Source organism: Poeciliopsis prolifica, unplaced genomic scaffold (assembly GCF_027474105.1).
Source record: "Poeciliopsis prolifica strain line A6 unplaced genomic scaffold, Auburn_PproV2 SCAFFOLD089, whole genome shotgun sequence".
NCBI lineage: Eukaryota > Metazoa > Chordata > Actinopteri > Cyprinodontiformes > Poeciliidae > Poeciliopsis > Poeciliopsis prolifica.
The window spans coordinates 1,009,561-1,037,404 of NW_026562464.1; the positions used below are offsets into that span (position 1 = coordinate 1,009,561).

Sequence of the window (27,844 nt, forward strand, 5' to 3'; positions counted from 1 at the left end):
CTGCTCTCAAAATAAAAATGTAAGCAATAGTATTATAAGTTTTGAGAATAGAAATCCTGATTTCAGCCTGGACATGTGTGCTCTTGGATTATGGTAGAAAATTCCCTCAGAGACAACGGTTCCATTTAGACAAAATTATTGCTTGATTGTTCATTATTACATGCATTTCTTCAGAGCCCTTCAATATTAGTAATATTAGCTTTAGTATGAGCAATAGATTACAGTACATAGTAATATGTTTAATGTAATATTGTATATATAATGTTGCAAAAATAACATTCTTAGTTTACATAACAGAATAAAAGTCAAAATACTTTTGTTTTGATAAACTGAACAGCTGAGACTTCCTGTTTTCTCTAATTTGTTGCATTTGTTCTTTGTGAAATGTTTTTCAGGAAAACATAACACTTTTAATCAATTCAAAGATTGTGCCTCATCAGAGGTTAGAGTATTAGTTTATACAAGATAATAGTGCTGAGTTCAACAATATCACCTCGTTATTTGACAAAATTCCGTTTGGATCTCAATACGGAATGTTGAAGCTGAAGAAGCCAGAGATATTACATGTAAAAACATATTATTAAAATGTTGTACTTGTTTTTGTGCCTTTGTCATCTGTCCAAAAAAATATTTTTCAGGTTATTTCAAAGGTTAACCCCACGCATTCTTTTCTTTCTCATTAAAGAGGTGAAAAAACATACCAATATGCATGTTAAGTAATTAAATAAAAAATCTTTCTATAGAATAAATGTGTATTTCTCTTCTGATATCACAAGTCCTACCTGCTGCTCTCTTGAATCAACAGTCAAAATCTGTCAAGCCTTTCTTAAGTCTTCTACATTTGATGATTTGTTGAGTCATGTTTGAGCGGAAGTGGTTTCTTCTTCTTCTGTGTCTATGTGATGGAGGTTGTGCTGTCTCATCTCATGTTTGAGCCAGGTTCAGGTTTAAGTTGTTGATTTACAGAAAACTGCAACAACACAGGTAAACAGGAAAACTTGTGTATATTAAAAATATTTTATTATTATTATTTTACATATGTTAAAAATACACTGAAACAGAACTGCAGGTGAGCCAGAGTCTTCCTACAAGACTTAGGTGCCACTCTACTCCCAAACTCTGTTTATTTCCTGTTGGATCTCTTGATACCAAAGTAGCAGTAGTGTGACTCAATGAAAAAGACTGTAAAACAAACAATACAGCATTCAATATCTAGGTAGCCCACAGTTGCTCTTAAATTGTGCTGACTTCATACTGATCCAGTTTTTGATATGTTATGCCCCTGTCAGCATAAAAGCTTTGACAGAAAACTCGCCATTTTGTCATCATATGAGCCGCATGTCAACTGCGGCTCATATGTAAAGCCAGAGTTATCAAACTGCAACTATGATGCAGCAGTTTCTTAAGGGTTGGTAGACAAAACTTCCAAGCCTGTGTATGTGAGCCAGTTGGACCGAACTAATTGACAAACAAGAGCTCATATTTTCAGCTCAACTGAAAATCAGGCAGAGGTTTACAGTTGATTGAGCTCATTGAGGCAAAAATGCACTAACTATACACTAGAAGAGGATAAAAAAATAGAAAGGATTAAGTGATTTCTCATCAGAACATCAACACAATCATTGAATTTGTGTTGTTTCTTAGCAATAGATGACTCAGAGCAAAAACAGCTGATTCTCCTTCAGTTTCTTCAAAAAAAGCTTTCTTATTGATTTTGTTTTTCAGCTTGTAGTTTGATATGTCATGAAATGGTTGATTTTGGTGGTGAGGATTGACACAGCTGGATGGTAAATATGGTGGTTTTAATGAACACAGAGTACAGAAATCCAGGCAGCACAGGTGAGCAACAAGGTTAGGAGCTCAGAGACTGGTAACAACTGGACAGTGAGAAATGACTAATGACAAACGACTGCAATGACTGGTCATTGCTGTCATTAGTCGTGACAGCAATGACCAGAGATGGAATGACCGGATCATGGTATTCATCATGACCCAGGTCCAGCTGCATTAATCCTCACCACCAAGATCAACCACTTCTTTACAGAAGGACCGAATCACAACTGTGAGGTTTACAAAAGAACAAAAAAAAAAAAAGAAACGACTTACAACATAGACCCAGAAGACTTTGAACATCTTCAGTGGTCAATTTTTGATTATTGTGAGAGAGCAGTGGTTCTGATGCAGCGACAGAACCAAACGCTGATTCTGATTCATTTGGTCTCATAATGCTTGGTTGAAGATTGGCCGTCTCTCCAGAGACGACTCAAAGCAGCCTCCAGTTGTATCGTTGCCCTGTGGAACTGGTCACCCCCACTTCCCACAATGGACTTGAAGGAGCTGATGAAAGAGGTAGACTGGCAGTGTCAGTAGTCTCAGCTTTGATCAAGCCTTCCATGTTTTAACATATTTGGTCACTAAGAATTGATCAGGGGTTTAAAAGTTTGAGCTCATAATCTTCAAAAAAAAAAAAAAAACAAAGCAGACTCCAGTACCGGGTCCAAGTTTTTGCCACATTTCATCACTTTCTTACATCAAAGCTAAACAGCGAGGGGATAGAATTTATCCATCCATTTTATCCCACTTATCTGAGGTCAGGTAGCAGGAACAGCAGACTAAGAGGGAGGCTCAGACTTCCCTCTCCCCAGCCACTTGGGCCAGCTCCTCTGGCCCAGTGAAAGCTTTAAGATCACAACCTGATGAAGCCAATGGGACCACATCATCAGCAAAAAACAGAGATGTGATTCTAAGGCCACCAAAACAGATCCCCTCATTACATCGGCTGTGCCTAAAAATTCTGTCCGAACTCCCACACACCCTCTAGGACCCTGCTTTTAGAGCTGGTCCAATGTTCCATGCATGACACTGCTTCTCTCGAGGTTAGACTATCTGACAGACCCTCCTCGCCAGGAACCCTGAAAAAAACATTGCCAGGGAGGCTTAAGAGGTTTTGATCCAGGGGACCACCACCCTAGTCTGCCAATCTAGGGGGACTTCCACAGATGTCCATGAATGAAATATTGCAGAGTTGCATCACAACACAACACCCCTCCAACATCCAGAGCCTTTAACCACATAGGCGACTTAAAATTCACAATAAAATGGCAACCTATGGAGAGGGTGGATAGAATTATGTTGTACAAACTAGAAATCAACACACATGTCTTGCATTTTGGGTTCTTGTTAACTAAAACAGTCGGGTGAAAGTAAACTGGTATGGTTTGGATTAGTACCGGGATGCAGTACCAATAAAGACGTCATTCAGAAGGGCTGCACTTTGAGTTAGAACTGTAGTCCAAAACATGACTTAATCTGCTTACAATTTTTTTTTCCTTCATAGCTCATGGTTTCTGAACTGACTGAGCTGTATGTGGAGCCTCCAGTTGTTTCTCTCCCTCTTCACATGCATCCCATAGCTTGTAGTTTTCGTCAGCATGTCCTTCAAAATGTTCTCTGTTATGTTTAACGTCTGTCTGCTTATTATAAATGTCACAATTAAAAGCAAACAGTTTTGTTATTTTCGCTCAATAATGATAAACAACTGCTTATTAACTTGACTGAAGATTTCACTGGTATTAAAAGATAGCATTTTCCTCTAAAAGATGGTGGTTGCTGATCAGACTGAGGCGTTTGATTTATGGACTGGGACATTTTATACAGGTGGTCCACAGACATAAAAACATGCCACTTGCACTGGGACAGGACAAAGAATGAATCAGTTAGCATTTTCAGACTTTAAAATAAAAAACGGGAAAACAGAGCAGGACAGTAAATTTTGAATTCAAGCGATATCAAAACCTGGTAAAAGTGCAGTAATTTATGCAAAAGAAAAGATAGTGATGCCATAGTTATTTTTGATTTTAAAAATTACACTAAAATACAAGTAAAGTTACTAAAATTAAAAGTAACATGTACCTCATCAAAAAATTTACTTTAGTTACTTTAAGTTCTGCTCATCACAAAGAAATAAGCCTTGAAATGTTTATTTAAATGAGCAAATGTATAAATAGAAAAGCAACACAAAATATGTGTATTTTTTATGGTATTCTCATGAGTTGTGGCGTGAGAGTGGCGAGGCAGACGCAGCAGACCCAGGTTAGATGAATGAATGATGATTTAATGATAAAAATGCAAACCCAGAAGTCCAGGCAACACAGAAGAGCAGAGAGCTAATCCTCACAAACACGACAAGGAAAAACAGGTGAGACTAAATACACAAGAGGTAATCAGGGGAACGAGACACATCTGGGAATAATCAAGGGGAAACAGGACAACACAGAGACACAGAAAAAACTCAAACACACAGAAGACTCAACCCATGACAGGGACATTAATATCCAATATCCTATGTCAGCTGAGTTTGTCCCTCCTATCTAATAGTTTTAAATAATCGACCCCAAACTAAGCACCTGATTTTCTGTTTTCAGTTTTAGTCAATAAAAAAATTGACACTTCCACTTGTGGTTAAAATATTATTCAAGTTTAAATTGTATGATAAATCTGCTTCCTTTCTCAGTTAAATTAAAACATCAATGTCATTTTTTCTGGTGTTTTCTTATGTTTTATTTTTCTCATTTATGGATATGATTTCGAATGTAACTGAATAAATTTATTCAAAACAAATTCATGTAAAAGAAATAGTTCAGGTTTTGTAAACAACTTAAAAGAAAAATTAGACAAATAATAATTACATTAATAAATCTAAATGTAACTAATTACTTTCCACCTTCTAAGCCACATTGTGAAGTGCCTCTACTTCTGTAGTCTATCCATATAGGTAGACTATAGTGCAGTAAAATATTTTTGATTTGATTTGTTTTGGTTCCCACAATGAGTCATTGACGATTTTCGTCATGGTACAGGCAAGAATTTAAAACTACTTTCATCCCTGGTACCAGTAATGTCAAAATCTTTGGTTTGCTGATGTATGTGTTCACTTTTGGATGCCTTCATTGGTAATGTACAATGCAAGTGTCAAAAATACATATAATTTTCAATTTGCCTAAAGATCACACTCTTGTTTTCTTCAAGTTTATTGTTCGTTTTTATGTCCTGTACAGAGGTGCCATATTAAACTTATTTCTGTTAAGGTTACTGTGGAAACAATTATGGGTCCTACTTCCGGTGCCCACTAGAAGTTCATTGTAATTTGTAGGGTTTTTTGCTAATCTATATTGAGAGATGTTGCATCTCTTTTTTGGTTATTATACTATATTAAGTAAAAATAGTAGAAGGTCTGTTATCTGAGAGTCGCTCAGTAAAGAGGATTGTAATTGTGAGTTTAATCACGGGGAGTGACGGGAATACAAGCATTAATTTTGTAGCAGAATGACCATGAATTGGCAGCTTGTTTCTCTTAAGAACAGACAGTAATAAGGAAGAGAAAAGGAGTGAAGATGGTAAGAATTCTGAGCTTCAGTTTTGAAAAACCCCACAATTACATAATATTAGCTTGGTATGATGTAAATTTTATTAATAAAATAACAATTAAAAAGGCTATTGGTTTACATCATTACATTAAAGCCTCATGAATAGGGGGAAAGGTTAGAACAATTCCAAAAGCCCCTGATCCACAGTGGGCACCCCATGAAACAGATTTTTTTTTGTTCATAGAAATAGAAAAACATGTCGGCCCTGTCAATTACAAAATTAATCAAATCGTTTTTTTTTTTATTGTTTTCAGCAGTAAAAATTCTCGAGCTGAAACAATTCCTCAAATGATTTGAGTAGCTGGATTATTTAAAATTCGAGAGGATACTTTCTCTCCCTTGAAGCTTCGTTAAATTATGTTTATTTAGTGCATCGTATTCTGACGGGGTTATTATTTGTGTTGCACAACGATCTCACTTCTATTTCAGTTGTAGAAGAAAGCTAAGTGTTAGCAGCATGACGTCTAATTTTCAAGTTCGGTCTGGGAGGATAATATTGATAGATGACCATGTCTGGGTTTTTGTCATTGTTTGGTGGACTGATAGACATCCTTAAACTGACTGGCGCGATGCCTGGATTACGGCAGCCTTTCTCCTCCTGAATCTGCTTCCTGGTTGCAGATGAGTAGTGTTAAGAATTAAAAAGAGGAATAACTTGATTTAGCTCATTAATTAATTCTTTGTCCCGAATTCCTGTGTCTGTGTAAGTGTGCAGAGAGAAAAGAGCAATCATACGACGTCAGACTTCAGATATTCAAAGTTTTATCCAGAGAAATTCAATCCAAGAAGAACTTTACAATAAGCATCTCACCTAGAGCAAAAGTCCAAGACATTACAAAACAGAGACAAAGAACTGAGTAAAAAAAAGACAGAAGATGCATCCTCTGGGAAACTCTCACTCAGCACAAAGAGATTCCAACTTCTGCTGTGAAACAAACCATTTTTTATAGAATGCGTATTCTCCTCATTTAAATATATGCATTAGGAGGTGTGTTCTTTTCCTTTGTGTGGGCTGTCTTAATGTTAATTTTATTACCTCCTGCTAAAGAGCCCCAAAAGCAGATATACGGCCTACCCTTCTCGTACCAGCCGCTGTCCAGTTTGATATATGAGTGCAGCTGCAGTGTTATCTCTGCCTCAAAATGTTTCCACAAGAAAGTAGTTTGTATTTTTAACCAAGCTTGCACAAAATGTAATGCTAAATAATGACTATAAGTTTGGATCTAATAAGTAACTAATTAAAAACATGCTTAAAGAAATATAGTTAATTCTAATGTAGATAAAATTATTTATAAAAAGTTTTAAGATCCTAGTGAACTTTTGAACCATGCTCAGGAATTTGTTAATTGCCTGGCAGACAGACTCTCTATCTAAAGAGATCCAAGGAGTCTAGGCCTGTGTTCTGTCTACTCCTCTTTTTAAGAATTTTATCTTAATCTGCGTTCATAGAGTGAGCCGTTGTTCTAGTATTATCTAAATTTATATGCATTAGAGTGTACTTTAACTTTCTATGTTATATTTCATATGTATCAAAAACTATCCTGTGCAGTATTGTGCTAACTTAAAATTCTATTCCAACACTAGCTTTAGGAATGAATCAGAAAAATGAATTTCATATCATCCTGGTCTCAACAAATGGGTGGCAGAGCACACCGTGACTTTACATAGTTAGTAGATGAGTTTCTGTCAAATCCCGTCACTAACATAAACACAAAAGCTATTAAGATCTTGGCAAGATGAGAGTTCATCAAACTAACTGAAAATAAAAACATAAACTAAATTAAGAGTATTTATGAGTCTGCCTCTTTATTTTTAAATTGAATACAATTTCAGATTTTTTGTATGACTTTTCTTCAGTTTATGTCATGGTTTGAATTTTTCTGTGTGTTCATTTTCAGTTTCTGTGTCTTCATGTTGTCCTGTCTCCTCCTTGATTATTCCCAGGTGTGTCTCCTTCCCTGATTACCTCCTGTGTATTTAATGTCACCTGTGTTTCTGCATCTTTGTCGGGTCCTTCTCCAAGCTGTCTACTCTGTCTGAGCATCATAGCTGTTTGCATAATTGTCCATTCGTGTGGCCAGTTGCTACCAGTGTTGAACCTGAGTTTCCGCTCAGCTGTGCTGCCTAGTTTTTGGACTGTGTTATTTTCGATTATTCCCCATTAAATCATCTTCACCTCACTTCTACATGGGTCTGCTGCATTCACTTCACCACCATTTACTGCAATTCCTGACAGTTTAATTTAGAAAGTGAACTATTATTCTTATAAGTTCATTTTCTAAACTACAGAAAAGTTATTGTTAGGTATTCTCAATGATGACAAATTGGACTGACGATATGCGAGAGTAACACTACTGTTATCTAAGATTTACCAATGTTTAATTTGCTCATTTTCCTTAATCCAATTACTTGATTAGTCGTAAGAATAATCGACAGAATACACGATTACTAAAATATTCATTTATAAGAGCCCTAACCACCTCTCCCAGACCAAAAGGCACTTATCCATATTTGCACTGTTCACCCCCCTGGAGCTGTATGAACTGTTTTGTTCCTTCTTAGTGGACTTGATGCTAAAAAGGAACAAACGGTGATGGTCTTCAGCAGAAGTCAGTAGAAGACAAAAACAATTGTATCAGTTACTGTGCGGCTAAATAGGGTCAGGTTTTCAAAAAAAAAAAAAACAACATTATATATATAAATAAAGACAAGAGTGTTTATTATGTAAAAATACTTTTACATGCGCCATGTCACCTGTTTGGGATGCCCTTCCATTCTTACGTCACCGTGCTTTCTGATTGGCTACTTGTCACATTCAACAGGCTGCATTCTCGCTCCCAGTCAGGGGGACCCCACAGGCTGCGGGCTAAGACAATGTAGATAAATATGGCCGATTTTATATTGTTCATATTCAACACATCACACACTGCAGGACATTGTAAGATTGTCATAAAGCAGGAACACCATCCAGAAGCATCATCTGACGGTTTCGCCCCTCCTCCCGGGCCGCAGCAAAATTGCCAAGTTTTGACCAGTCCACAGTAATAAAAAGGTTGGGGACCACTGCTTTGGAGTGTCTTGCTTTTTAGCAAACTTAGTTCATTTCGATTTCTGTATTCTGTAGGTAACTATTTCATAGATCCCTACATACAGAAATCTAAACAATCTGTTTAACGATGCAAACACTCCTGTGTGGAGAATATTTGCGTAGTATGTGTGTCAGATTCCATATGATGGACTTGGAATCTGACACACAGATTCCAGGGTTATATGCAAATGCTACATGTAACCCTGAACAAAATGAGAAAGTTGCTTAAAATCAGGAAGCCTTTTGGCTTCCTGATTTTATTTTTTTCCTTGTTTTTTTTTTCAATCTAAAACCATTCATTCATTTTATATGTTACAAAAAACATACTAAAGATCTGATTATATATCAAAACTTTTCAGATGCATAATTAAGACCAAATCAAGTTAATCAAAAACATGTGCGTTCCAGTACATATACAAGTAACTTACACAGACTGCAAAAGTCTAAATCACCTTCATAAAAACTGAACAAGGTTTTATTGTGATGTAAATGATTAAAAACAAATTGTTTTTAAATCAAATTGACTTGATCATTTTGACTTTAAACTATTAAGTCAAAACCATTCCCCCAAATCATGAGATTTCCCAAATCATTTTTGACATTTGCAAAACAGTTCCATTTTTCAAAACAATTTGAACAAACAGAAAAACACCATGGATTACCTGGTGAAGGAAGTGCTCTACAAAGAGTGTGGAGCTTTCTTCCGCAACAATGACAACATTGGATGCATCCTTTCCTACAGATGGAGATCAGAAGAAAGGATGACATCCCAGTCCAAAGGGTCTATGCATCAATTCCAAAGCCACTCTACAAAGAAGTGATAGAGTAAATTTAGGAACTTCTGGTTAAAGGGTGGATTGTGAAGTCCCAGTCGCCATATGCAGTACCTGTCATATATGGAAGGAAGAAAGATGGGTCCTTACTACTCTGTGTTGACTATCAGCTCTTCAACATCAAAACCGTGCCAGACCCCCAACCTCTCCCTAGAATCCAAGACATCACTGACTCTGGAAGGATGTGCTTGGTACAATGTTCAGTTTGAAATGATACACAGACAGGACTTGTTTTTATTGATCGAATTAATGTACTCTGAGTATAAAGCTGAAACTGTCTACTAGTCTGCACCAAGTGGTTGTGTGTTAACTGTAACTAATCAAAATGACAGATGATCTTTAGATTTTTCCATCACTGTTCTTTAAAAAAAAAATCAATAACAAATACTCTGTTAATGCAACTCTGGCTCTGAGCCCTGAGCCAGACATTTCTTAAAGTTGCAGTGTCAAAAAGGTGACAAAAAAATCTTGCTATACACTTTTCCCCACAAAACACATCTGATGCACAAAACAGGCCTGACTTTTTGTTGTAAACAACTTGTTGTTTCTATGCTAACAATAAGTTGCAACAATAACCATAAGTTACAGTTTTCCTGTAACTTATTGTTTTCCTGTAACAATAAGTAACAGGAAAACTGTTACTTATTGTAACAGTTTACAATATCATTTATAGCAATGCTAACGAGACTGAACATTGATAGCAATGCTAACGAGACTGAACATTGATAGCAATGCTAACGAGACTGAACATTGATAGCAATGCTAACGAGACTGAACATTGATAGCAATGCTAACGAGACTGAACATTGATAGCAATGCTAACGAGACTGAACATTCACAACAGGCTATGTTAGTCGCAGCATAGCACAGAGCAAAGGGAGGAAAGATGAACAGTCACATAAAATTGTGATTGACAGCACAAAACCCCGCCTCCTGCCTTTGATTGGTTGCTTCTGGATAGCAGTGGGAGAAGGCAGAGAAAATACATTTTTCACAGTTTATCTCACATACCATCCTGTTACAACATATTGACAGTTTTAACAAATATGTAAAAAAATATTTTTTATAAACTACAGACAGCTTTAATGTCTCCTCCTAATTTCACTTAGAAGGGGACAGGTCAGGAGGGCTGTAGCAACAGATATCTGTAATTTAAGGTAAAACTGTGTGAACTGGCTGCAGTCAAAACAGAAGGATATTCTTTATTATTATTTCATAAAGATTGTTTGAATTTCTGTCAGTAATAGACATATTTTTGTTGTGTAATTGTGAAAAGAGCAGAGATAGAGAAATCCCTATAGACTCACTGGAATGATGTTAACTAGCTTGTCATTGAATACAGTGTTGCTCACCTTTTTTGCTGGGACATGGAGAAGAGGTTGTCCTATTGGGAGTTAACTACTGCTGACTGAGTCATTTGTTTAGTGTGGTCAAAGGTACAGGGACGAGTTAAACACTATATGAATATGTTTATTATCTGTGGTTGTGTTTATTCCATTAAAAATGTTTACTATGAAGAAACATAACTCATCTCCAAATCATAGTGCAGCAGATAGAGCGGCTGCTCCTGTTGTCCTTTATCAGACACCTTTTCTTTTTTTCGTCTTTTATCGCTAAAAATGAGTCCATAAACTATCACCACCTGAACACCATCACTTCATGCAGAAGCTTGCCCTGTCAATGTCCTGAAGGTGTTGCCGTCTTTAGGCTTCTTTGTTTCTATTTTTTTCTGCCACAGGCTTTTATTGCAAAGTGGCTTCTCAGAATCTGATAAAACTACTCCTCTCCTCTCGTCTCGACCACTGCCCTAACGCTCTGACTCCGGTCACCATGGTAACATTTATATATATATCCTTCAAAATAAGATACAGATGCGCCACAAACGAACATTTTACTTTGGTGAAAATTTTAACTCACGATAACGACTAATGGGAGCCCTGAGCTTGTTTCTCCCATCTGGGAGTGATGAGAGACAAAGACACCCGAAGTGTTGCTGATGCTCAGGGAGCTTCTTGGTCTCTACGTGGAGAAGCAGTTTGAAGCTTCATTGCTTCATTAACATCCATCCGGTCACCATATCATGCAGAGTGAGCTTGGAATGTGGGAATCACCTACCGGGATGAATCCATTCTCCTGTCTTTTCTCTGGGCCAAAGAAACTTTCCAAAGAATCTGATCTGATTCTGACTCATTTTGCTGCTTGTGGCTCAATGTTGGCGGCAAGACATAACCGAGAGAATCCAGTTAAAGGATTTTCAAAATAAAAGATCCTCCAGACTATCATGATATGGATCATCATAATACATATCATGGAAATATATTTCATTATTTCTTGCGTGGCCTGGTACCGATTGGTCCACAGACCTGTACTGGTCCGCGGCCCAGGGGTTGGGGACCACTGCTCTAAAGTTTAAAGACAAAATTAGCTCTGGGCCCTTATCAAACCAGATTTTGGTATTGAAATGTAAAATTTTCATAAAAGTCTGGGTAAACATTTATCAATTGATTTAGAATGTCTATAGTTTGTATGAGACAACATACAACGTTGTAGCAACAGTGCTGCTGAGAAAGTAGCACAGTTGCTGCTTTCTCAGCCGCAATCATGATGAAAGTGCTTCTTTCTGCTCATTGCATCAGTCCGTATGATCTACTGAAACATGTGTCCAATTATATTTCAAAACCACAAGGCAGAAGAAAGAAGTGATTACCACACCATGGATGATGAGGCTTTTTCTTAGGAAATACGAGGATGTCTGTATGAGCCAGAATATGTAAAAGAACAGCAGTTGGTCTGAGTGAGAACACCTCATAGATTAGATGGATTATCATCACCTGCTGACTGCTATGAGGGAGACATAAAAAGGGCAAAGTTGAAGAACTATCCACCAACCATACCAGCATGCCACAGTTAGTCTGTATCACTAGCAAAGCAGTTACCTTCCTCTCAAATACATCTACTTAGGTTTTGAATAATCTAACCCTAACCCTTGCCCTGACTGCCAGTCGATGTTTACTTTCAGAATGTCCGGAAACCTTCACCTTTCTGGAGCAGGAATCACATTAACTCAGTGTGCTGATAAAATTTGTCTAGTTTTCGAAAAATGTGTCTGATGTTCTTACAGAGATGAAGTGCATTAACAATCTGTTGTTTTTAACTTCAATATGTTTAATTATGATTTATTGAATCAAGTTGTATTGAGAACAAATAAAGCTGTATTTCTTCTAATCTGACTGGTTCTAGTTTTAATCAAACCTTCATGTTTTCACATATCACTAAGAATTAAAAGTTTAAACTCAATCTTAATTATCACTATTTAAGGTTACAGGGTTTGGACACATTTTCTCACTTTTTTACATTGAAGATTCTCCAGGAAGGCAGTTAGACAGTGAGTGGGTAGAATGACGTTGTACAAGGTAGAAATTAACAAACATGATTTGTATTTTGGGTTCTTGTTAATAGCAACTCTGATAATAATGTCAAAATGTTTGTTTTGCTGAATAATGTATTTACGTTTGGATACCTTTGTTGGTAATCTGCAATGTTAAGTGTAAATGAAATACATATATAATGTTATTTTAACTCTAAAGCTCCTCACATTTTGGGAAGATTGTATGAGGACCTTGATGCCAAACAAACTGCAGTTTGTATAGCAATGTGTGGAGAGAGTATAAAAAAAGAGACTTTGTTCATTGAGAGAAAACACCTTTTATTTTCTTGTCTCTGCCTCGACTCTCCATGCAGCTCTGGCATCAGCTTGTAGCTGCTTCCTCCTGAAGGAGATCCAGATGTTCTGTTGGTTTTCTCATGGTTCACTATCATGTCAGCCATGTTCTTCTTTTTCAGCTCCCTGGGAGAAGAAACTAGATGTTACAGCTTATAGCACATACATGTAGATAGATGACAGTTACTGATGTGGAAGTTACACAGAAGGAATTATTTAAAACAGACAAGTTACTTTATATATATATGCAAAAAATGTTTTACCATCCAGACATACAGAATTATAAAAAACTGGGATAGCTGTGGAAATTAAAGACAAAACTTAATTAATGTAAGTTGTAGACCAATGCAAACATACAGCCATGGATAAAATACCACTATCATTTTCTTCAGGTTTATTGTTCATTTTTATGTCCTCTACAAGTAATAACCATTTAATAACTGGCATTTTACAGTAATAGGATATATTATTATCTTTTACGTGAGGATCTTTTTTTGTTATATTTAAGATATTTAAGATCTATTTTTGTTATATTTAAGATTGTCAACATACAGTCATGTTTTCCATGACTGTATGTTGACAATCTTAAATATAACAAAAAGCAGACAGATAAATCTCCAAACTGCTCACCTGGTAGAAAGCAGCAGGGCGGTAGCTGCATCAGTTGGTGTTCACCGTCACAAGGTTTTCCACTACTTGACAAAAACGATTCATTCCTCACTGCTCTATTAAGCTGCCGCTGAATATTGAAGTCTGAAGCAAAGAAAAGCCAGCATCTTTCTTCACCACTTCTTGCTTGTAGCTTCCATCACTTCCATGTTGCAGCGAGCTTGAAATGTTACACCTTTTTTTTTTCCTTCTGTCTATGCTGCTATTTCTGACCACTCTCACAACCAGTGAACAGGAGCGAAACTTGGTCACCCACGAAAGCAGAACACCGCCAGGCTGGCCCTGCTCCGAAGCAGAACACCGCCAGGCTCAAAAACAAAGCCGGTGAAAACGTGAGCTGAGTAGAGGCGAGCCGAGGCAAGCTGGTGGAAAAGGGGCAAATGGGTGTGGGCCGGTGTTCTGGCAGATCAGCATACGCTTAGCACAAAGTGACGGCCATAGCTGTCAGACAAGTATATGCTGTCATTTCAATATGATTTTATTTAATCAGCAACATAGAATCATGACGTAGATCGTCATACACTTTGTTATTAACAGCTGTATGACATTCTGACTGAGCAGTTAACTAGTCAGACCATCATCAAGCAACTCGGAGGCCAGTTTTACATGAGCGTGTTGTAATTGACTGCAGCTTTAGCTAGTCGCTGCTTTAAATACACTTTTAAACTACGACAATACATGTATATCTATCTAGTTTTCATTGAAAACAGTTTATTGACTTATTTTAGTTGTAACTTCACGCGTATGCTAAACTGACAACTCAAATGAAGGTCGGACTTTTTAATGCCCATGCGCAGACACATGTAATTACTGCATGTATGCTATTCTGACAACATATGATGATCTGATAGAATACCGGCCTTAATCAGTTTTTGGCTATGTCTGACTGTTGCCAATCTTGTATGTCATGGCTATGTAAGCATGCAGCAGTGTGCCTGTGAACAGATAAAAGAGATAGCGGAAAGACATAGAATTATTATATTCGTTACAAAACTTTTACTGGACTGATGTTAAGGCATTCAGCTGACAAACATTCAACTCAATCCACTGAGGGTAAAAATAGAAGCGAAATATAGTAAAAAAAAAAGAAGTGGAATATCATCCCAAGAATAAAACAACACATCACTGAGAAGTCCAGTCCAGTCTAAGCTCTAAATTATAGAAATTGAACAGCAGCTAAACAATATGATATCCCAACACTGAGGAGCAAACTCAGCAGTTAATCTACACCTCAAGCAGAAGGAAGATAGCTGGTCTGAGAGATGAGTGAAAAGGTTGAACAGGAAAAACCAATGAAGAGCAGAGCAGATGGCCTCAGGTAGCTTCTCTCTAACACCTACTCTGCAGCCTTGACTCGTCTCCCTTGGTGTTCTACAATCGTTCACACTTTAATGACGTGACTTGTGACTGCTGGCCACATCTCTTGAGTCCGATACCTGTAATCACAATTGATAAAGCTGTTCTGAATTTTGTTTTGAGAAGTGAAATTAGACAAATTTCTTTTGTTCTATATATTTGTGCTAATAAAATTATGTTTACCCATCTTTGAATAAAACAAAATAGAAATTGTGTAAAATTATCCCTCCATAACTGTACTTGGGGTGAAATCTTCATAGAACTATCCAACCATATATATGAGCAATAAGTTGAAATGTAGCAGTAACAGTATCTGGTAATGAGAGCAGCCGACTGCCATGGCAGAGCTCTCCCTGTTCTCCCAAAGCCCACCCTGCTCATCCTCCCACTCAGTCCTCTTTCGTTCTTGCTCGTTCTTCTCTTCCCTTCTCAGCTCATCATCCTCCTTTACTTTGTTTAAACTGTCACATCTGTGTCCTTCATGACCTTCATAGCAGTGGCAGCGAAATCTGTCAGTGAGCTGCTGCAGGTCATTCTGTGACGGCCACCCGTTGACGGTAAAGGTCCCGTTCCCTGAGGGGTGAATTTGGTAATTCTCTGAACTCAGATGGAGATAGTGGTGGGCAAGAGGGTCTTGGCGAACACACCGGCCATTCCCTTGGCACAGGAATTCACTGCAGACTTCAGCAGCCTGGGTCACATTGGTGATGTACCGACCGAGGCGACGAGTCAAGAAGGACTTCACCAAAGTGCAGTTATGCTGTAGAAACAAGCCAGTGGTCAAAATGTGACATTTTGTTAAACATTCCTACAAATATAGTTTACATCAGTTATAATTCATGCAGCATCTTTCACACTACAACTGTCTGATGAAACACCAAAACTGTTTAAACATCATAATATAGTATTTGCTGAAGATTTGAGTTATTTTATGTGGGGGAAAGTTGTCCTGGAATCTCCTTTCTAAAAATGGCATTGTTATTCACTGTCATTATTCTGAAAAAATCTTGCATGTGAAGTAAGGTTTAAAAACAGTGATTTAGTTTTTTTCGAAGTACTCGGGGTGATGGTGTTAGAGAAAGTTCAAAAACCACTTAGAATGTTGGGAGTAAAATCAAAAAGCAAAAGACGATATAGGAAACCACTTTCAGCCTCCTATTGAGACCAGAAGCAATATGGGCAGCTGATATCTTACTTCAATAAAATGTACATCCTCATGTCAAAGCACTTCACTATATGAACAAGGAAATTAGGATTGAAGGTACACCTACCCTGGATGAGGTCAAGTTAAGATCTCCCCAGATGATGAATCCTGCAGCTCCCAAGGCAGCACTCTCCCCAATAGTATGAATCAAGTCTTTCTGTAGAAAATACAGAAAACATGAATAGGTACAGCTGTCATTCATTTGTTGTCCATCATTGTAAAATAAAGAATTGAGCTTTTGTCATTTTAATATTTTCCTCTTGAATGATACAAATTGGATTCATCTATGTCTGTTATAATTACTATTTACCTCTGAAAAGAGTTTCTGACAACAGAAGACCTTTTTCTTGGATTTGCTTTTCTGTGGATGTCCAGCAGATGGCAGAAGTGAATTTAATTTTCAAAGTCTTTATCTTCAGTTTCAGTGAACAAAAACTCTAAAAACATAGTTTGAATATTAAGCAGACTATGAAAATATGTAGGCAAGACAAATGCATTGATTTAATATTTGCTATGGATTCTAGCACCAGATAGCAGCTAACTGCGTTGTTGCAGGACTGTCATCTCCTGTGCAAATGTCTGAAAAAAGATGGGCAGTCCAAACACTCAGCCATGACTTGACCTTTCATCAGAGAGTCCAGTAAATGGTAAGAGGAATCTGATTGTTATGGTGAAGAGAATGCTGCAAGTCTCGATGCAATCTGTTGGGTTTCCATACATTGAAATTTTTCCTTCCATTCGGAACAATAAACTGAACCTGATTGCATTGTCTGACAGCTAGCATCAAATGAAATGTATCTATCTAACTTGGAATCAGTTTTTTTTTATTTCCTTTATTTAACCAAGTAAAACCCCATTGAGGTCTAGATCTCATTTTCAAGTGGGATCTGGGCAGAAATCTGGAACACACAACAACCTGATAATACAAAAAGTCTTTATGACTGGATTGAATTGGTCTTTTCTTCTTTAAAAAATGTGTTGCCATTTGAATAAACTGACCTGAACTGAATTTGTCCTTATCGCTTTGCCTAAAGAGGCAAAGTTAGTTACACTTAGGGTATAATTTGGACAGATAAACATTAATATATGAAACTCTGGGAAAAAGTTAAGGGACCTCTTTAAATTGTTCCATGGACTCTGACTTACTGTGGTGAGAAAAGCCAGTGCATCATCTCGGTAGCCCAGTCTGACGTAGACGTAGGTGGGAAGGTCATACTCCCTTGAAGTAAGTGAGGCAATCCGGAGAGACTCTTGGATTCTGTTGTGGGCAAAGTGCCAGTTACTGATGCTGTTGGTGTGACTCTTTCTGATTGCCACAGAGGGAAACAATGCCGTACTGCTGTTCCACAGCCACAACAGTTCGTCATTCCTCATCATCTCTGGCAGGGGACACAGGCCCGTGTAGTTCTGGTCATGCAAGTTGTAGTTATGACAGTCTGGGTAGAGGTAGAAACCCCAGAGGGCATTGGGCCGTAGCCGTGTTCCCAACTGTATTGTCCTTTGCATGAATGTTTTAGCACTTTTCTCAAATCGCCTCCGAGCCAGCACCTCCACCTGAGCTGCAGTCACATTAACATACGCCTTCTTGGTCAGCTCCTTCGACTTTTGCTTGTAAATGTTCTTTTTGTGCCAGTTACGGTCCCACTGAGGTCGCCAGAACTCCCAATCAATGACAGCCAGGCCACGGAAATCCTCTGCAGGAATGAAGTGAACAATGTGCTGATAAGCTTTGAGCAGATGCATGTCCAGGCTGCAGTTTTGAGGCAGACCTCCATGAATGGCTTTGCCTCGTGGCGTGTAGTAGGGGTAGTGGCCAAGTCGGTTTGCATAAAAAATTGTAACGTTTTGCCCTGTCCAAGTAGCACGTGGGCTTCCTTGTATGTGAAAAAGATGTTCAAGGTTGGTTGTAATATTGTACTTGATGGTACACATATCTAAGGGAGCGTTCCAGGCAGCGATAAAGGGCTTCCGACTAATCAAGGGAAGCTTTGCAGGTTTTTGACCAAAGGCAGAATTGAAGAGCAATAACAGCCAAGAGCAGGTGACGGAGATGGATACTACTAGGTGGGAAGAGGATATCCCACCCACTGCCACCACATACATTCTTGGGATCAAACGTGTCACCTGTCAATCATCCTGAAGGAGAGGGAAGAAAGTTGAGAAAAATGGGGAGTTAAAACAGAGTTTAGAAACTACTTGTTGGAGAACAAGTAGAACTTTACATTAGATATTTACTTACACCACATAAAGCTAAGAGTCAGGGTTAAGTTATGAAAAAACAAATTAATATAAGTCAATATTCCCATTGTTTGACATAAATCAGACCACATGTTTTCTGTTTTAGGTCAGTTACCAAAATTATTCCAGAATTTTAGAATAATAAGAGAGAGTCAAACGTTTCCATCTATTTCCTCGGTATTTGGCAGAATTTGTCAGGAAACTGGAGATTTGTCTAGCTAATCTCTCCGTTTCTTTTAGCCTTAGGTTTCCAGTTGGACTGCCATCAGCAGGACCATATGAAGAGCTAGCTGCCAGTTGTCAGTGGTAACCTGAGGTAAAAATGATACTTGTAGTGTTTACCCTGCTGTGTGCTCTCCTTAACCCCTCTCTCTGTTTCTCTCTCTTCAGTAGAATTCTTGCCATTCTTTTAAACTTGGATTCATGTTTTTCTTTGGCTCTGTGTTTTTGTAAGTTTGTTTATTCATTATTTTTTTCATTAAATACCAAAATCTACTCAATGGTTATGGTTTGTTCTGCAAACCAAATAAGAAGCAGCATTCAGTTTCTATGCTAAACAAATCTAGAACAAACTTCAAGAAAACTGCACAACAGTCGACCTTTTTAGAGTTGTTATTTAAACATTATAAATGAAGCATTCAACATTCTGATATGTAATGATGGCACCTAACAAAATGTAATGACTCAATTATTGACTGTGTGTTCTACATCTTTGTATTTTGTGTTTTAAAATACACTTTAAAATACACTGCTCCGTCTCCACACATCTCTCTCTGTTTGTTTGAATTCTCCCATCCAGTAACTGTCCACAGATCTGGAATCCAATTGTCACTTCTTAAAGTTTATTACACAATTAAAGAGAACTTTAGAATCAAAAGTTAGATTATAATGTGAAAAACACAAAAAGTCCTCTTGCAGTTTCAGACTGCTAAAATAATGTATTTAGTCTGCAACACATTTTGTGGAAATTCACACACAAAAATTTTGTGTCAACTTCCTCTAGGAGGTTAGATTTAGTGATGGGGCAACTATTCAGCTGGAGGTCAAAACAGGGATGTCAAAATTTGGAATTCAATGAGCATGGATCAATTACAAATTTAATCATGGGAGTTGCCTTAATGTCATGTTTTGATTGTTGATTCTATGTTGCATGACTTTGTGTTTTTGTGTTGTTGTGATGTAAAGCACTTTAAAATGCCTTGCTGCTGAAAGTGCTATACAAATAAAATTTGATTCATTGAATGATTTTTGCATGCACATCTATTTTAGGGCAATTTAGATTTTGACTCTACATGCTAAAATATAAATTTTGTGCTGAAACTGAATGTTCAACATAGGTCATGTCTGGATAAGAGTATCACTGATACTGGATGATGTAAGTATAACAAATGATCTTATGACATGTTGAGGAAATGACAGGTTCCTCTTCAAAAAGAGATTGTAGATCTTAACAAGGTTTATCTGGTTAAATAAAGGTTATGTGTATTTCACAGGGATTTTTTTTTCATGATGTATTCCTTGGAATATGAACCAGAATCCTAATCCATCAGATTGCACAGTCTTGCTCAAATGTAGGTGAAAGCGAGGTCCTACACACTTCAATACGTCTAAGGTTTAAAATCACAGATTTTAAATTTCACTGTTTTATATTCAGCAAGACATGTTCATCATTATGTATCTTGAAACTGAAGCTAGCTTACCATGTATGCAGGGAAGCTAAAGCAGGCTGTAAGGTTCTGTATTGATAAAAGATTCTGAGTTTGAGCTGAAATCACTTCCATCTGTAGCCTGGCAGGGAGCTGAGGACTCATGATTTAACCAGAGGAATTTGCTGTTGTTCACTTTCGAGGTTTTCTATTCCAGCAAAAGCTTAAATGCAAAATAAAGGACATTAACAAAGAACAGATCTCAAACCCATGGCTCCTTGGTCCTAAAACCACTTTAGGTCTTTCAACATGAACCTTATACACTGTGAATTTCTACTGAGATATTTTGAGTTCTTTGTTTAAACAAAGACTCTAAATCAACAGCAGAATATTTAAGAGTTGGAATAAGAGGACAACTTTTCAAACATCAACAAAACTACAGTTTGTTTCCTCGTGGAGCGCTCTAGATATCTGACCCTTCATGTGTTTAATACTTTGTTTGTATCGGAACAGAGCAGAAGCTGAAGATTAATGATGCTCAGTCCATGTTACAGTCTAGTTTTGTCTCCAGATGAATGAGTTCTGTGGGTACCTTGGAGCCGCGGTCAGCTCTGCTGTCGATTAGGAAAGGAGTTTGTTGATGTCTGTGGTTCCTGTGGAGTGGAACAGCTCCACTCATTCAACGTACACAAAGGATTGTGGTTGTAGGCATCTGTGTTGGAAAACTATGGTGGTGTTGAACCACAGCTGCCACTTGAGACACTTTCAGGTGTCAGAAGTTCAGCAGGTCCAACTGCAGCTGATAGTTGATATGGTTTACTTTGCATAAACTCTTTCTGAGACAAAAGGCAGCCATTCAAACCTGAATGTCCAACAGCTCAGCAAACTGTTATGCTTACTCCTGAAAAAGCTAAGAATCCTGAATGTCCCTGAAATTTTGACAGGCACACATTAAAAAGGACAATAAAATTCTTTTCAGCAAATGCTTTAAAGGCAGAAGAGGCAGAGGCACTAGCCTTGTCAAGCCGATCTCCTGATGGAGGATTTGAGAGGCTTTAGCCAAAGTAACACATTCACACACATGCACACACACACACACATGCACGCACACACATCATTCGTTATAAAAATGAGCCCCAAAGCTAACTGGACTTCACTGAATCTTGTCCACCGTTATTCAGGTTAATTTACTAATAGTTCTTCATTCTAACCTGAGGAGTGGAGCTTGTAAAGATATTGGCTTTAGTTTGTCCTTTCCAATGTTGTTACTATCCTGTATACTATAAACAAGAGAATCATAGCTTGGCATCAACTGTGTGAATCAGGACCAAATATGTTGTTTTAGATTTTGTCCTTATATTTTGAAATATTTTAGTCTATTATTAATCCATGCTAAATAGAGCTCGTTGATAGTGATCTTATGTGAAATTGAAGCTGTGTATGTCTAAGAATGATATTAGAGTACAGCGTAGCAGCATAAATGGTACGCTGCCACTTTAAGAAGGCCAATTTTGACTGATACATATAAGTAAGATTCCACCTGTCATGAGGCTGTTTGCGTCGTGACGTCTGTCTCTATCTGCCTCCTTCTGCGTCTGTTGTTTCCTTTCCTCCAATACCTGGATCGATTTGTCCCTTTGTTTGATTACTGGCAGGAAGCTGCACTGCTTCCTGCTGATCTGTTCAGCTGTGACTTAGTAAGTTACCAAGTCACAGCCTCCTGATGAACCTTTTATTAGAGTTACACCTGGTTTGATACTCGCTGCTGTTTTGCCTATCAAAAGACCAACCTGAACTTTCCTCTGTCCTCCGGGGCATTGATGGCTCTACCTAACTGGAGTAAGTGCAATATTGTACTGTTGTTGTTTATTATTGGCTCTGTTTTATTCATATTGTTTTCTTTTGTTTTTCTTTCAGGGACTGAGGCTTCTCTGGTGGCAGTGTCTTATCTTGTGTGTTTATTTTGGTTATTTATTTGTTTTCTCTTTGTTTGCTGTGTTATTGTAGAGTCTAGTGTGATCCCTTTTTCTTCACTGGATGTTGCCTCTTCCCTCACTACTTCCCCCACCGGTAAGCCTCAATCTCCCTTGAAATTTAAACATTTTATCATAATCAAATTTTTGTTGAAATGAATTCACTGTTTTAACGTGTCAGGATATTGTTCATTTCAAAGGTGTTTTTACATATTGAAGCATATTAAATTTTGTAGAATCTTCCAAATCCTGTCTCCATATTCCAGCAGAACTTACCTGTGTCCTCATTATAATTACATTTTCCTGGAGAGTTATTACAGTTGAAGTTGTTGACTTCTCTTATTTATTCCAAACCTTAACATTCTCTATTTTGGTTTCATAACTTTAAAGAAAATCCACCCCAGGTTGCCACAATAGTGAACATAACCGGTCATTTCAGGTGAACAGTGACCTGTGCAGTCCGACGCACACATTTTTACTGTGCTCCATTTGATAAAGATGAACTGTGAGGATTGAGGTTTCTGTGTAAGTATTTTGGTTAATTTAGTCCCTGTGTAGTCGTGTCACACTCTTGATTGTTTCCAGCTGTCTCTTGTCCCCTGATCCTGTGTATTATTTGGTCTCACATGTGTTGTCTGTTCCTTGCTGGATCCTTTAGTCATTCTTTGTCACTCTCACCTCATCCTATTGTGCCTGGCTCTGTGAATTGGTTTTTGGACATCATTAAAATAATTTTCTCATTCGCTCTGAGTCTGACCTCGTTCATCATCATCTCGACCCTGTGCTTCATGACACATCAGATCTAATCAGATAAGGTTGGAAATGTCTGATTTGGTTATGTTTGTTACATATTAGTCACTCAGTGGCATCTTAATAATTTAGAATTATAGTGAACATAACTCAATTTTGTAGAAATTGTTGACATTACAAAAACAAGTAAAGTGAAGAAGTTAATTTTTTGAGTGTTTATTGCTGCTCTTGGGAGAATTTGCTCCCTCTCGTGGAACATGTTGCAGATCTACTCTTCTTCTGTGTTGTGAGTCTGACTTTCTTAGGATTAAAATAAAGGTGCCTTATAATGTTACTGAAGATACTGTAATTGCTTTGGAACTTTATAAGTCCATTAACATCTGTTATTTAATATCTCCAGCTAGTAAACCACAGTCTGGTTTTGAGAACAGGATGAAATTAAAGGTAGAGAGACTGGTAGTCTGATAATTCTTGGAGGTCCCTGGAGCCACACATTTTCAGATACTTGACCATGGAACAGAATTTTCCTTCAGTCACATTCAAAGCTGACTGGCCCAGTTTAACCAGAGCAAAGAAGGAAGAATTTGAGAAATTTGTTGCAGTGAATGAATGTAGTCATGTTTCATGTTGCTCTCACAGGAAGAAAAGAACCAGGGGAGTACAAGGACAACCAAGCCTGGACTCCTTCCATCATCCAGAGGGAACACTGATCATTGAGTCTGATGGACTCTGAAGCTGCAGGAGTCACTGTGCCAGGACAACGAGGCGTGGTGAGTGAAAACACTGCTTGATGACACGGAGGTTGGGGCAGAAACATTTTTCAAACCCAATATCAGATTTATTTCTTTTTCATTTTTTTGCAGTAGAACTCAGAGCACACAGCAACATCCTGAACACAGTGATACTTTATTGTATGAACAATTTGGCTCACTTAGCTGACGGACAGGAGAGGTATGACTTTGAATAAAAAACCTGAAGTCATCTGCCTGTCAGTTCCACCATGAACCAGGCTTTATTGGTGGTTTGTGCATTCTCTCACTGGGGAGAGTGTAAACAAGTAGGTCAAAAATATGGCCTTACATAGCGGTTCACTTTTTATAAGTATATCGAATAAGTTGGTATTTCATTTGCACTTCACTAGATTCTGCTAAATTTAAGATTTATTATAATATAAAAATAACAATAGTGGGAAGATGCTGAAAGCTTCAACTGAGGAAATTGCCCTATTGCAAAACATCTCTGCTCGAGGTAGCAACATCAACAGAAGAAATGACTAGCTGCTGGGTTTTACACACATGTGAAGACAAAAGTGATTTAAGCGCATTAATTCAATGAGTTTGATTGATTTATAGTTTACCTATGACTTTCACTGTCAGATATATATCTATAAGCCAATATATAAGTAATTGTGTGACCAAAGTTTTTCTATAATTCGCGGCACAACAGACACCATATGCAAACATTCACCTCAATATAAACAGCAGCACAACACATAGCCACCTGTTCAAATGTCCAGTTTAGATGATAACAGTGGATTCAGATTACATAGAAGATAACAACAAAAGCTGAAAATTTGGGGATGTTACCATATTACAATAAGTTATCATTACATGAAGGAAAAACTAAATTATGATTTATGATGGTAGGCTGCTAAGTATATAAACAGGGTAGGTAAGTATAAGCTTCAGTCTATTCCTATTTTGGTAAATTGTAGGTTTGTGTATTATAATTTTTTGTTTCCTGTGCTTAATGTTGACAATTTACCAAAATAAAGTGAAACTGAATTGAAATGTATTTATGTAATTGTTCTGATACCCATTTGAGTCAGTTAATGCTAAACAGACCAACACGAAATAACTTTGAGCAGATTTCTGCTGTAGTTTCTTAGTTTAGTTTAGTTTTTGTTTAATCTACAAGTAGCAACAATCAAAATCAACTACGTACATCCTGAGTGCTTCATATGTAACATCCAGGTGTTGCACATGAAATACATGGAATACAACTTAGCACTGGGATGACCTCTATAAAAGCAGAAATGTTCTCCTATCTAACAGAAAACCAAGGAGGAAAGAAAATGGAAAGGTCATGGCCACTTTCTCAAATCTTGAAGGATTAGCAAGCTGAAGACTAACCTGGATTAGTCTTCTGCATAATCTAAAAGGTGTATGGCAACACAACTTGAGTTTAGACAGTTTCATCTTTTAATTTGAATTTAAGTTGTTTGATAGGGGCAATGTACAATGACTGACATTTCTGTAAATGTGCCAGAGCTATCCTGTTTGTCCAAAGCCTCACAAACAGCCTCTCATACACAGAGTCAAGTATAACGGTTGGGAGTGACTGTCGGACTCTAAACTGTTGTTGACTTAACTCTGAGCTCCTCTGTACATCAGTGCTACTCTGACAGCTGAAGATTGACTGGGTCATCAACAGGATGCATACCGTGGAACAGAACGACTGCTCAGTCAAAATCCAGACCTCAACCTGAATGAAACGGTGTGTGACAAAAAGAAGGCTACACATTAATGAAGTGAAGCAATGTAGTTCAGAAGCTGTTCAGAGATGCTTCATAAATTGTTAGGAAACAGCTTTGATTACTGGAGAACTGTTTGTGGTAGATATTAGTGTCTGAATTCCTGCTGTTTTAGTCTCATTTTAGCAGCGAGCTTAATGCACAAGCCTCAGATCCTGTTAACTAATCAAGACTCTTGACTGCAGCATTTGATCTTTGACCTGAGTCACTTTAATCTCTGTCTGTGTGCTGTCAACAGCCTGGAAAACACCATCTCCTGAATAGAAAATAACTTTTATAGAACGCTGTAACTAGCTTTAATTTGTCTGCCAAAAAAATTGCCCCCCCACGCTGCAGGATTTTAAGACTATTTACTGTAAGTGGTTATGAGTCAGAGCATCTGTTAAAAAGCTCAAAAGCTACCTAAGTGAGTCTAGATGTTACAGCTTTTGCCATCTGAATAAAAACTAATAGCGACAGTTAAAATGGTGTTTTGCTTTTCTGAATTCTAAACGGTAAAACTTTGCTCCTTTCTGTGGGTTTGTGTTCAGGGTGAGCTAACATTCTTTGCATGACAAAGTGTTCTCTTTCGCCTCCTCCTTCCTTCATCACCCAAAACACTCAAGCCATGCTGTAAGAGGTGCCGCCTCACGCAGGATTTAAAAATATACTTCATCCCCTTCCTGGTGCCAAACAACAGATCTGTAGGACAGCTGCTTTCAGCAGTTTACTGGTTAAAAAGTGGCTTCACAAGGTTAAAAGCTCACCTGCCCATGCTGGAGTATCATCTTTAGGGGTCACAGTAGAGGTCATGGCAGTCCTTCTGAAACTAATGTCCAAGAGGCCTGCGCTTGTCTTTCCGTCACTTTTAATCACCAACCAGTCATCCACACTTATATACCAAGGAAGGGAAAGAGAGGTAGGGGAGAGCGTCAGCACCACAACACAGCAAGACAGAGAGTGAGAGGGAGGGAGGGAAGAAATGAAATAGAGGCAGAGTCACAAAGACAAGAGAGAAACACACAGAAAGAGAGAGAGAGAGAGAGAGAGAGAGAGAGAGGTTTTAATTCCATGTGAGCTTACTGAGCTCTTAGGAAGTCTGATCCTTTGCTAGAAAAGTCTCAGCTCATTTATTTCACTCAATCCCCAAAACAGATATTTGTTAAACTGTCTCTGCACAAGCAGGCCTGGTTAAAGTCCCCAAACCATGTGTCATTTCTGGATGGTAAGGTTTTCTCTGACTTGATTTATACTTTAAGCTCTTGATAGCATTGTCCATTCTTAAACTATCTTGATGACAATTTAGAAATAGGTCTAAATCATCATTTAATACCTTCAGTCTAAATGTGACCAACATGTTCAGTTTGGTGTTCAGTCTAGTTACTGTCACTCACCAAATTCTGTGAATTTTCTTTCTACTGTTGTACACTTCTGTTTAAGCCTATTGCCTTTTTCCCACCAACAACTGATCTCAAATTCCATTGCTAGACTCCACACTCACACATTGCTCACTCCCATATCACTACATGATTTAAGTCAAACTTGAAAATATTTCAGAAGTCAACAATAGATTCCCCTTGTTTCAAAAGCTCCAACTAATGTTCATAAATTTTGTCTCCATTCAGGTAGCAACGACCTTCTGGTCAAGGTCTTGAAATTTCATGCTCAAAACTAAAAACATAAAGTTTTTAAAAGTGTGCTGTTTAAATACTCAATGTTTAGATGCTCCATATTTGTTCTACTTGGCTCTATATTAAAGCGTTTAATGAAACCCATTTAGATTTGGGATACTTTGTTAAAATGTTACACATTAATGTGTCAGTCTCCTAACTCAGACAACCTGGAACCCTGCAGCTCTGAAAGTATGGCTGGAGGAGGATACAGAATCTGAGGACAGCAGACTGCTGACTCTGCAGATTGCTGATGACTTCTGAGTTGCAGACATCTCCTAACCACATCAACTTAAGAACCCTGAGAAAACTACAGTAGACAAAAAAAGCTAATATGTCAAGTACACAATTCAAGACAAGTACAGTTAAAAACAAAAAGCTATGTTTTTCATCTGCATGTATTTTCTTAATTTGGACACTGATTGTGTTGTTGCTGTGCTAATTAAATGATAGGACATGTGAACCCTGCCCCAGTTCAGATTCCAGTGGTTTACCACACATATTTACAACCACAAGAGAAACCCAATTTCCTGTCTGTTAAAGATACACATGGATTTTATCTGTTTTGACTAGTAATGCTTTCCATGTTGCATTCATTTGTTATCCGACTTGATAGCCTCCACAGACATCTCCAGACTGAAATGCAATTTAGTTTGTATTCCTCTAATACTTGGTTACATCTTACATTCCAGGGCAACAGATTATGATGGAAGAAACCTGGTTCATCAAAACTTGCTTTGTTATTTTACCATCATAAC

The 27,844-nt window shown here is 37.8% G+C and overlaps 1 protein-coding gene across 3 annotated transcripts; it reads right to left on the minus strand.

Moving 5' to 3' along the window:
- Positions 1-14,199: 14,199 nt before the first annotated feature.
- LOC129353391 (hyaluronidase-4) lies at positions 14,200-26,415 on the minus strand. Of its 3 annotated transcripts, none has more exons than XR_008605009.1 (5): positions 26,184-26,414; positions 17,444-18,433; positions 16,365-16,454; positions 15,277-15,853; positions 14,200-15,173 (listed from the first exon to the last, which is right to left on the minus strand). XR_008605009.1 is itself a non-coding variant. In XM_055022703.1 (5 exons), the coding sequence occupies exons 2-5, from the start codon at positions 18,398-18,400 to the stop codon at positions 15,119-15,121; spliced, it is 1,215 nt and encodes a 404-aa protein (XP_054878678.1). In that variant the 5' UTR covers positions 18,401-18,433; positions 26,184-26,415; the 3' UTR covers positions 14,200-15,118. The 3 variants fall into 3 exon arrangements, 2 of the variants coding, with proteins under 2 accessions (XP_054878678.1, XP_054878677.1); XM_055022703.1 differs by having other exon boundaries at positions 15,741-15,853; positions 26,184-26,415; XM_055022702.1 differs by having other exon boundaries at positions 14,200-15,853.
- Positions 26,416-27,844: the final 1,429 nt, after the last annotated feature.